This window comes from Pseudophryne corroboree, chromosome 5, assembly GCF_028390025.1.
Source record: "Pseudophryne corroboree isolate aPseCor3 chromosome 5, aPseCor3.hap2, whole genome shotgun sequence".
Classification (NCBI taxonomy): Eukaryota; Metazoa; Chordata; class Amphibia; order Anura; family Myobatrachidae; genus Pseudophryne; species Pseudophryne corroboree.
The window spans coordinates 165,564,699-165,576,909 of NC_086448.1; the positions used below are offsets into that span (position 1 = coordinate 165,564,699).

Below are 12,211 nucleotides of genomic sequence, written 5' to 3' on the forward strand. Positions count from 1 at the left end.
CCCGTGATCTGTGCGAAGACTTCTTGATGAAGTCCCCACTCTCCCGGATGCAGGTCGTGCCTGCTGAGGAAGTCCGCCTCCCAGTTGTCCACCCCCGGGATGAACACTGCTGATAGCGCGCTTACATGGCCTTCCGCCCAGCGTAGAATCCTGGTCGCTTCTGCCATGGCCACTCTGCTCCTTGTTCCGCCTTGGCGGTTTATATGAGCCACTGCCGTGACATTGTCTGACTGAATCAGAACCGGTTTTTCCCGAAGCAATTCCTCCGCTTGACGCAGGGCGTTGTATATGGCCCTCAACTCAAGGACGTTGATGTGGAGACAAGTCTCTAGATTTGACCAGAGACCTTGGAAATTTCTTCCCAGTGTGACTGCTCCCCAGCCTCGGAGGCTTGCGTCCGTGGTCACCAGGACCCAGTCCTGAATGCCGAACCTGCGACCCTCTAGTAGGTGAGCACTGTGCAGCCACCACAGGAGAGATACCCTGGTCCTGGGAGACAGGGTGATTCTTCGATGCATTTGTAAATGGGACCCGGACCACTTGTCCAAGAGGTCCCATTGAAAAGTCCTCGCATGGAACCTGCCGAAAGGGATGGCCTCGTATGAAGCCACCATCTTCCCCAGGACCCGCGTGCAATGATGCACTGAAACCTGTTTTGGTTTTAATAGGTTCCTGACCAGGGCTATGAGCTCCTGAACCTTTTCGACCGGAAGAAAAACTTTTTTCTGGTCTGTGTCTAGAATCAGCCCCAAAAAAGTTAGACGTGTTGTAGGGGCTAGCTGGGACTTCGGTATATTGAGAATCCAGCCGTGTAACTGCAACGTCTGCATGGACAGAGACACGCTGTCCAGCAACTTCTCCCGAGATCTCGCCTTTATGAGGAGATCGTCCAAGTATGGGATAATTGTGACCTCCTGCCTGCGCAGGAGCACCATCATTTCCGCCATTACCTTGGTGAAAATTCTCGGGGCCGTGGACAGCCCAAACGGCAACGTCTGAAATTGGTAGTGACAGTCCTGCACTGCAAATCTCAGGAACACCTGATGAGGGGGGAATACCGGAACATGAAAGTAAGCATCCTTTATGTCCAGGGACACCATCCAATTCCCCCCCTCCAGGCTGGCGATGACCGCCCTGAGTGATTCCATTTTGAACTTGAACCTCTTCAAGTACAGGTTCAGGGATTTTAGGTTTAAAATGGGTATGACCGAACCGTCCGGTTTCGGGGCCACAAACCGGGTTGAGTAATATCCCTCTCCTTGCTTGAGATGAGGAACTGTGACAATCACCTGTTGAATATACAATTTTTGGATTGCTGCCAACACTAGCTCCCTCTCTGACGGGGAAGCCGGCAGAGCCGACTTGATAAACCGGCGAGGAGGCAAGTCTTCGAATTCCAGCCTGTATCCTTGAGAAACAATCTCTAATGCCCAGGGATCCACCTGCGAGTGAACCCAGACGTGGCTGAAAAACCAAAGACGAGCCCCCACTAGATCTGCCTCCCCCCGGGAAGCCACAGCGTCATGCGGTGGACTTTGCAGACGCAGGGGAGGACTTCTGCTCTTGGGAATTAGCTGTGTGCAGTTTCTTTCCCCTGCCTTTCCCTCTAGCAACAAAGGACGATCCCCGTACCTTTTTGTTTTTATTGGAACGTAAGGACTGCATTTGATAATGAGGTGCCTTTTTTGTATGCTGCGGGGGGACATAAGGTAAGAAATTCGACTTACCAGCCGTAGCAGTAGAGACAAGGTCCGAGAGGCCGTCTCCAAACAACTCCACCCCTTTGTAAGGCAAGGACTCCATATGCCGCTTTGAATCGGCGTCTCCCGTCCACTGTCGGGTCCACAAGAGCCGCCTAGCAGAAATAGACATAGCATTTATTCTGGAACTTAATAAACAAATGTCTCTCTGAGCATCTCTCTCACATACAAGGCATCTCTGATATGCTCTATGGTCATATGAATGGCATCCCTATCTAAGGTGTCAATCTCCGTAGATAAGGAATCTGCCCATGCCACAACCGCACTACAAACCCAGGCCGACGCCATAGCCGGTCTAACAATAGTACCTGAATGAGTGTAAATGTGCTTCATGGTAATTTCCTGCCTGCGATCAGCAGGATCCTTGAGGGAAGCCGTATCCTGAGAAGGCAGTGCCACCTTTTTGGACAAGCGTGTCAGCGCCTTGTCTACTTTAGGCGAAGATTCCCATCCGTATCCTTTTCCTATCCGTTTGTGGAAAAGGATAAGCCATAAGAATCCTTTTGGGAACTTGTGGTCTCCTATCCGGAGATTCCCAAGCCTTTTCGCACATTTCACTCAGTTCAAATGAGGACGGAAAGGTGACTTCAGGCTTTTTTCCTTTATACATGTGTACCCTCGTGTCATGTACCGAATACCTTTTGCCACCCTCGGCTGTAATTTTGCATCTTCATAGTCGACACTAGAGTCAGTATCCGTGTCGGTATCTGTGTCATCGATCTGGGATATGGTGCGCTTCTGAGACCCCGAAGGGCATGACGCCACAGGGACAGGCATGGACTGGCTACCTGACTGATCCCTAGCTTCAGCCTTGTCTAACCTTTTATGTAATAGATTGATATTTGCATTCAAGACATTCAGCATATCCACCCATTCCGGTGTCGGTGTTGCCGACGGCGACATGACATTCAAGCACTCCCCCTCCACATTAAGCAAGCCTTCCTCGTCCAACATGTCGACACACGCGTACCGACACACTTCACACACACAGGGAACCTCTTTTCTGAAGACAGTATCCCCTTCAAGGCCCTTTGGAGAGACAGAGAGAGAGTATGCCAGCACACACCCCAGCGCAATGACCCTGGAGACCAACACAAAATGTTTTCCCCCAGCCGCGCTGTATAATATGTTATCCGCCAATTATGTGCGCCCCCCCCCCCCACTCTCTCTTTTAAACACCCCTTCACCGTGTGTAAGCAGGGGAGAGTCCGGGGAGCTTCCTCTCAGCGGTGCTGTGGAGAGAAAATGGCGCTGGTGAGTGCTGAGGGAGAAGCCCCGCCCCCTCGGCGGCGGGCTTCTGTCCCGCTCAAACTTACTAAAATATGGCGGGGGCTCTTTTATATACATGTACAGTGCCCACCTGTACATGTATATTGTCTTTTGCCATAATAGAGGTGTTATATTGCTGCCCAGGGCGCTCCCCCCCCCCTGCACCCTTACAGTGACCGGAGTATGTGAGGTGTATGGGAGCAATGACGCACAGCTGCAGTGCTGTGCGTTACCTCAGTGAAGCTGAAGGCTTCTGCTGCCTGAAGTCTTCTGACTTCGGTTCTTCTGGCTCTGTGAGGAGAACGGCGGCGCGGCTCTGGGGGTGGACGCCCAGTAAGAACCTGTGTTCACCCCCTCTGGAGCTAATGGTGTCCAGTAGCCGAGGAAGCAGAGCCTATCTTAGACAAGAAGGTCTGCTCCTCTCTCCTCAGTCCCTCGATGCAGGGAGCCTGTTGCCAGCAGTGCTCCCTGTAAAAAAGTAGAAAAAAATCCAAACAAAAATGCTTCTAGGCAGAGAACTCAGGAGAGCTCTCTGCAGTGCACCCATCTTGCTATGGGCACAGTGTAAAACTGAGGTCTGGAGGAGGCACATAGAGGGAGGAGCCAGTGCACACCCAGAGTCCAAAGCTTTCTTAAAGTGCCCTATCTCCTGCGGAGCCCGTCTATCCCCATGGTTCTTACGGAGTCCCAGCATCCTCAAGGACGTTAGAGAAAAATAGTAAGTCTATAAAAATAAAATTAAAAAAAGCTTATGGCTGCTAAAAACCAGCAGCCCATTGACCATGGTCCGGCTCCTGCCACACCAAACAACAAACTGAGTTGTCTGATCCAGAAGGAGGGGATATAGGGACGGGCCCGTTGCATTCTGGGAGGCTGAAAGCTTTGATCGTTTGATGCCAATCCGCTGTCGCTACCTCATATCCCAATGTTATCCTGTGGATAACCTGTGGACCCTGCAGGATAAAAATTCTAATACACAGCAATGCCAAGTCCATGGAGACCTATGGTATCAGACTCTAATCCAACCACTGCAGCAGAAACTCATCAAGCACGATCTCAGGAGCCTACAATGCTTACACATTAAAAACATCTGAAAAGAAGGAAATAACAGAAGGATGTCTTCCCATGGAAGTAAAAACTAGAGACTTATGCATGTTGAAAAGCTTCTAAAAAGGTAAATGATGTAGGCTATAAAAAATAGTTTCACTTCCTTTTGCTGCTAGCGGAGCCACCCTGTGTGCGCTTGTATTTAATTTTCACTCTATTTTGAAACGTGCCAAAGGCTAAGCCAAGGTAACGCTTAACACCTTAAAAAGGGACAACTACAAAAATAAATAGGGTCATGCAGTCTTCAGGTGGACTGCGTTTTTCACTTTTAATTTGCTTGCGCTATTAGTCAAATGTCAAAAAGCAGATGCAGTCATGCACGTAAATACGGTTTTGAAATATTCTGTTTTACTAATACAATTTACATTAACTACAGAACACAGGAGAGACAGAGAAACAACCTATCCTAGGAACCAGAGAACCAAAACCAACGAGTGTACCAAAATGACAGCTGGCCCTTAAGACCCTATGAATCATTTTGGTAGATATACAGCACTTTACAGTTGCTAGTTTAAGTTTACAATCTACACTCCCTACCACATGTGCACACAAACACACATTACATATAATAAATATACACATACATATACACACATACATACACACACACACGTGCGCGCGAGAGAGGTATGCATTAAGTATCCGGATGCAGAAAGTGTTACGTTAAACAAATTTATCATAACAGTTTTTCAAAGTATTCACCAGAGTAGTCCATGAAAAGCTGCCTGTGCCCAAACCACTTCGTGAAACAGCTGACCTGTCCAGAGCAGGTATTTCTTAATAAATAATGTCTTCTACATGCTAGATAAAGGTCTCCAGTAATATCAGAATCTATACAATAACTTCAGAAGGTCTGTCTAGTGTGCTCAATGCGCTCACAGTGGATGCCTGGGCACACACCCCAACAGCTCCCACTGCAAGGGATACGGTACAGACCTAGACAAGGAGGACAGGCTGCCGGGAACGTGTATGGAAGTACATACTAGTGTCTACATAAACCTGTTCTGACATCTTAAGATACGGCTATCCACTCTCTACCATGTTACCAGTATAATTTTTATTTTCTGTGACCCACAGCGGTCATTCCTCATAGAGCAACTATAGCCGAACTGCGCCACACAGGCTCCAAACAAATAATTTCCACAATTTCTTACATTTACAAGGAAAAGGGATTTAAAACCTTCGGTGCTTTGTCATCTTTTTCTATACGCAGAAGCGGTTTTTACATTAAACTATTTTTATTCCATTATTTAAACATTAAAAGAAAACCTTTTTTTCTAAGAGACCTTCTGCTACGTCTTTGTTTCTCAGATTGTGAGGCACTCCCGCCAGAATTGGTAAAACTATTAAAAAGGTAAATTAAGTGGTAACAATTACTAAAAAGAATAGTGAAACTGTTTTTCTCCAATTGAAGGTAATGTGTTGGGAACAAAGACAAAAGCAGTTTTATAGTATTCATTCCCCAGAAACCTTTTAACCAACTGTTAACTAAAGAAGAGAGTGTAGGATGCATGATTCTCTATCCCTCCTATTGCACTAATGAAGACATCCAAAGCCTAGTTTCATAGCACAGATCCCCACACACCCAGCATCCTCTTATTCTCCGCAAACCTTCAAACAGGCCCCCCACCCCCACCTTGCCTGACTCAGCATCAGTCCCAGCCGCACACACAGACCTGCATTTTGCTTCCACTCCCACAGAGGCAGTACAGGGCTCAGACTCCTCAGATAACGGGCTCTGATGTATGTGTGATAGCTGTACGATATCCGTCACCTCAGTCTGGGCGCCCTCCTCCACAGGTTGTTCTTTACTGTCTAGAGAGAGAGAGAGAGAGAAAAAAAAAAAGCATTCTGCATTATTTTGTTGTTTAAAACCTCACTGAAAGCAATCTCTCTCTGTGCTGGTGAGAGAGATGGTTAGTCTCTGGCTTCTAGCATTTCAGTTTTAATAGTAAACTATTCTGCATAGCATTTCACTTCAATATCCAATACATTCTTATTATATGGGCCGGATTCAAATCTTAACGCGTCCCCTATCTCCCATCTAAAGAGATGGATAGAGGGCCGATATTCAAATGTCCCCCGTTATCAACCCTATCACGTCCAGTACAGTCGGGTTTAGGCGCGCAAAGCACCTAAACCAGACTAAACTAATGGGCGCGATCGTGAAAAGACCCGTTTGGGTGCTCAAACGGGTCTCTTTACACGCATTTCAGCTTGCTAACTCCGGGGGTAGCAAACTGAAATGAACTTGTCACGCCCATCGGCAGTAACATTAGAATACTGACAGCGGGCACGATAGCGGGAGAGAGGGCCATCTAACATTTTAATCCGGCCCTATATATTTATTACCAGTTATTTATATAATGCACACATTTTGTAGTGCTGTTACAATTAATATTTAGCCATTCACATCAGTCCCTGGCCCAGTGGAGCTTACATTCTAGATCAAAATCCACACATACATAAATACACATTAGGGTTACATTTCTGTCGAAAGCCAATCAACCTACCAGTATATTATTGGATTATGGGTGGACACTGAAGTACCTGGAGGAAACCCACGCATTTATGGCGAGAATATACAAACTCCACACAGTTAAGGCCATGGTGGGAATCAAGCTTAAGACATCACTGCTGTGAGGCAGCAATGTGAACCATTACAACAACCATGCTGTGCAATGCTACAGACTTCTGCTCATTCACCCAGATTTTGTATTTAAACATCTGTGCCTACACTTTCTGCCCGTACGCTAGTTCAGAAATGGTGCGCTTTGCAATTGTGGGCTACGCAGAATTGCACACACACATGAATACACCTGTTATCATATGGAGCATTTGTATAAAGGATGGGGCAGGTGGCAAGTGCACATCGATGATGAGGGTATGATAGGGCAGGTGGCAAGAGCTCACTGATAATGACGGAGGGTATGATACGGCAGGAGCACACGGATAATGACAGAGGATAGGATAGGGCAGGTGTGCACTGATAATGATGTAGGGTATGATAGGGAAGGTGCGTGATGATGACAGAGAGGGTAGGATATGGCAGGTGGCAAGTGTGCACTGATAATGACGGAGGGAATGATAGGCCAGATGTGCACAGATAACGATGGAGGGGATGATACATAGTGTTCTCTCTAGAAACTCTAGAGGGCAGGGCGCTGGACTGCGGGGCATATGTGTGTGCACCTGAAAAGGGGGCGAGGCAATGTAACAACATTAAAGTGGGTGGTGCAGCCCACAGACGTTACTACAGGGGGCGTGGGCGACTGGCGGCGTCACTGTTAGGGGCGTGCCCAGCACCTACGGAGGCGCTGGGCTTCCCCCAAGCTCTCTCCCATAGCGTGAATGGATGCTGTCGTATTACACGCTGGGAGGGCAGGAAGCGGACGGCTGTTTTAGCCAATTAAATTTACTGGAGGCTGATGCTGCGGGTGTGAGCGCGCTCACACACCGCGGAGCTGGATGAAAATGGCCACCACACTGATACTCCCCAGCGTCCTCTTTTATAGGGTCATGTACACAGAGGAGGGCTGGGTTTGCCTTGGCGGGAGAGGCAAACCCAGCCCTCCTCATCTCACCAGATCCCCAGCAGCCAATGGTATTGCTGAGAGCTGTCCGCGCGACAAGCCTAAGGCAGCTGTGGGGAGGAGTGACAGCGCTGCGTGGCAGTGAGTAAGGCAGTCCTTTGATAATCAGCAGGGTGGGCACAAACGGGCAGTGCACATTCTGTCACTCAGAAAAGGAGCAGGGCGCAGTGCCCTGCGAAAGAAGGCTAGCGTGAATGCTAATACAGCAGGTGCGTACTAATAATAATGGAGGGTATGATAGGACAGGTGTGCACTGATAAAGATGGAGGAGATGATACAGCAGGTGCATACTGATAATAATAAGAATTTACTTACCGATAATTCTATTTCTCGGAGTCCGTAGTGGATGCTGGGGTTCCTGAAAGGACCATGGGGAATAGCGGCTCCGCAGGAGACAGGGCACAAAAGTAAAGCTTTCCGATCAGGTGGTGTGCACTGGCTCCTCCCCCTATGACCCTCCTCCAAGCCAGTTAGGTACTGTGCCCGGACGAGCGTACACAATAAGGGAGGAATTTTGAATCCCGGGTAAGACTCATACCAGCCACACCAATCACACCGTACAACTTGTGATCTAAACCCAGTTAACAGTATGATAACAGCGGAGCCTCTGAAAAGATGGCTCACAACAATAATAACCCGATTTTTGTAACTATGTACAAGTATTGCAGATAATCCGCACTTGGGATGGGCGCCCAGCATCCACTACGGACTCCGAGAAATAGAATTATCGGTAAGTAAATTCTTATTTTCTCTATCGTCCTAGTGGATGCTGGGGTTCCTGAAAGGACCATGGGGATTATACCAAAGCTCCCAAACGGGCGGGAGAGTGCGGATGACTCTGCAGCACCGAATGAGAGAACTCCAGGTCCTCCTTAGCCAGGGTATCAAATTTGTAGAATTTAGCAAACGTGTTTGCCCCTGACCAAGTAGCTGCTCGGCAAAGTTGTAAAGCCGAGACCCCTCGGGCAGCCGCCCAAGATGAGCCCACCTTCCTTGTGGAATGGGCATTTACATATTTTGGCTGTGGCAGGCCTGCCACAGAATGTGCAAGCTGAATTGTATTACACATCCAACTAGCAATAGTCTGCTTAGAAGCAAGAGCACCCAGTTTGTTGGGTGCATACAGGATAACAGCAAGTCAGTTTTCCTGACTCCAGCCGTCCTGGAACATATTTTCAGGGCCCTGACAACATCTAGCAACTTGGAGTCCTCCAAGTCCCTAGTAGGTGCAAGGCACCACAATAAGCTGGTTCAGGTGAAACACTGACACCACCTTAGGGAGAGAACTGGGGACGAGTCCGCAGCTCTGCCCTGTCCGAATGGACAAACAGATATGGGCTTTTTTGAGAAAAAACCACCAATTTGACACTCGCCTGGTCCAGGCCAGGGCCAAGAGCATGGTCACTTTTCATGTGAGATGCTTCAAATCCACAGATTTGACTGGTTTTAAACCAATGTGATTTGAGGAATCCCAGAACTACGTTGAGATCCCACAGTGCCACTGGAGGCACAAAAGGGGGTTGTATATGCAATACTCCCTTGACAAACTTCTGGACTTCAGGAACTGAAGCCAATTCTTTCTGGAAGAAAATCGACAGGGCCGAAATTTGAACCTTAATGGACCCCAATTTGAGGCCCATAGACACTCCTGTTTGCAGGAAATGCAGGAAACGACCGAGTTGAAATTTCTTTGTGGGGCCTTCCTGGCCTCACACCACGCAACATATTTTCGCCACATGTGGTGATAATGTTGTGCGGTCACCTCCTTTCTGGCTTTGACCAGGGTAGGAATGACCTCTTCCGGAATGCCTTTTTCCCTTAGGATCCGGCTTTCCACCGCCATGCCGACAAACGCAGCTGCGGTAAGTCTTGGAACAGACATGGTACTTGCTGAAGCAAGTCGCTTCTTAGCGGCAGAGGCCATAAGACCTCTGTAAGCATCTCTTGAAGTTCCGGGTACCAAGTCCTTCTTGGCCAATCCGGAGCCATGAGTATAGTTCTTACTCCTCTACGTCTTATAATTCTCAGCACCTTAGGTATGAGAAGCAGAGGAGGGAACACATACACCGACTGGTACACCCACGGTGTTACCAGAACGTCCACAGCTATTGCCTGAGGGTCTCTTGACCTGGCGCAATACCTGTCCCGTTTTTTGTTCAGACGGGACGCCATCATGTCCACCTTTGGTATTTCCCAACGGTTTACAATCATGTGGAAAAAACTTCCCGATGAAGTTTCCACTCTCCCGGGTGGAGGTCGTGCCTGCTGAGGAAGTCTGCTTCCCAGTTTCCATTCCCGGGATGAAACACTGCTGACAGTGCTATCACATGATTTTCCGCCCAGCGAAAAGTCCTTGCAGTTTTTGCCATTGCCCTCCTGCTTCTTGTGTCGCCCTGTCTGTTTACGTGAGCGACTGCCGTGATGTTTTTCCCACTGGATCAATACCGGCTGACCTTGAAGCAGAGGTCTTGCTAAGCTTAGAGCATTATAAATTTACCCTTAGCTCCAGTATATTTATGTGGAGAAAAGTCTCCAGACTTGATCACACTCCCTGGAAATTTTTTCCTTGTGTGACTGCTCCCCAGCCTCTCGGGCTGGGCTCCGTGGTCACCAGCATCCAATCCTGAATGCCGAATCTGCGGCCCTCTAGAAGATGAGCACTCTATAACCACCACAGGAGAGACACCCTTGTCCTTGGATATAGGGTTATCCGCTGATGCATCTGAAGATGCGATCCGGACCATTTGTCCAGCAGATCCCACTGAAAAGTTCTTGCGTGAAATCTGCCGAATGGAATTGCTTCGTAGGAAGCCACCATTTTTACCAGGACCCTTGTGCAATGATGCACTGTGTTTAGGAGGTTCCTGACTAGCTCGGATAACTCCCTGGCTTTCTCTACCGGGAGAAACACCTTTTTCTGGACTGTGTCCAGAATCATCCCTAGGCACAGCAGACGTGTCGTCGGGATCAGCTGCGATTTTGGAATATTTAGAATCCACCCGTGCTGTTGTAGCAGTATCCGAGATAGTGCTACTCCGACCTCCAACTGTTCCCTGGACTATGCCCTTATCAGGAGATCGTCCAAGTAAGGGATAATTAAGACGCCTTTTCTTCGAAGAAGAATCATCATTTCGGCCATTACCTTGGTAAAGACCCGGGGTGCCGTGGACAATCCAAACGGCAGCGTCTGAAACTGATAGTGACAGTTCTGCACCACGAACCTGAGGTACCCTTAGTGAGAAGGGCAAATTTGGGACATACAGGTAAGCATCCCTGATGTCCCGGGACACTATATAGTCCCCTTCTTCCTGGTTCGTTATCACTGCTCTGAGTGACTCCATCTTGATTTGAACCTTTGTAAGTGTTCAAAAAATTTTTTAGAATAAGTCTCACCTAGCCTTCTGGCTTCAGTACCACAATATAGTGTGGAATAATACCCCTTTTCTTGTAGTAGGAGGGGTAATTTAATTATCACCTGCTGGGAATACAGCTTGTGAATTTTTTCCCATACTGCCTCCTTGTCGGAGGGAGACCTTGGTAAAGCAGACTTCAGGAGCCTGCGAAGGGGAAACGTCTCGACATTCCAATCTGTACCCCTGGGATACTACTTGTAGGATCCAGGGGTCCTGTACGGTCTCAGCGCCATGCTGAGAACTTGTCAGAAGCGGTGGAACGCTTCTGTTCCTGGGAATGGGCTGCCTGCTGCAGTCTTCTTCCCTTTCCTCTATCCCTGGGCAGATATGATCTTATAGGGACGAAAGGACTGAGGCTGAAAAGACGGTGTCTTTTTCTGCAGAGATGTGACTTAGGGTAAAAACGGTGGATTTTCCAGCAGTTGCCGTGGCCACCAGGTCCGATGGACCGACCCCAAATAACTCCTCTTCCTTTATACGGCAATACACCTTTGTGCCGTTTGGAATCTGCATCACCTGACCACTGTCGTGTCCATAACATCTTCTGGCAGTTATGGACATCGCATTTACTCTTGATGCCAGAGTGCAAATATCCCTCTGTGCATCTCGCATATATAGAAATGCATCCTTTAAATGCTCTATAGTCAATAAAATACTGTCCCTGTCAAGGGTATCAATATTTTTAGTCAGGGAATCCGACCAAGCCACCCCAGCTCTGCACATCCAGGCTGAGGCGATCGCTGGTCGCAGTATAACACCAGTATGTGTGTATATACTTTTTATGATATTTTCCAGCCTCCTGTCAGCTGGTCCTTGAGGACGGCCCTATCTATAGACGGTACCGCCACTTGTTTTGATAAGCGTGTGAGCGCCTTATCCACCCTAAGGGGTGTTTCCCAACGCGCCCTAACTTCTGGCGGGAAAGGGTATACCGCCCATAATTTTCTATCGGGGGGAACCCACGCATCATCACACACTTTATTTAATTTATCTGATTCAGGAAAAACTATGGTAGTTTTTTCACATCCCACATAATACCCTCTTTTGTGGTACTTGTAGTATCAGAAAT

General features: G+C 48.2%; 1 protein-coding gene across 9 annotated transcripts in view; it reads right to left on the reverse strand.

The window, feature by feature from the left end:
* The window catches only part of KMT2C (lysine methyltransferase 2C), a 573,154-nt gene that overhangs the window by 416,908 nt on the left and 144,035 nt on the right, over nt 1–12,211 (reverse strand). For all 9 annotated transcript variants that reach the window (XM_063921867.1, XM_063921863.1, XM_063921864.1 and 6 more), the window contains exon 3: nt 5,813–5,951. In XM_063921867.1, coding sequence (XP_063777937.1) covers nt 5,813–5,951 — 139 coding nt within the window. The remainder of the gene's footprint in view (nt 1–5,812; nt 5,952–12,211) is intronic.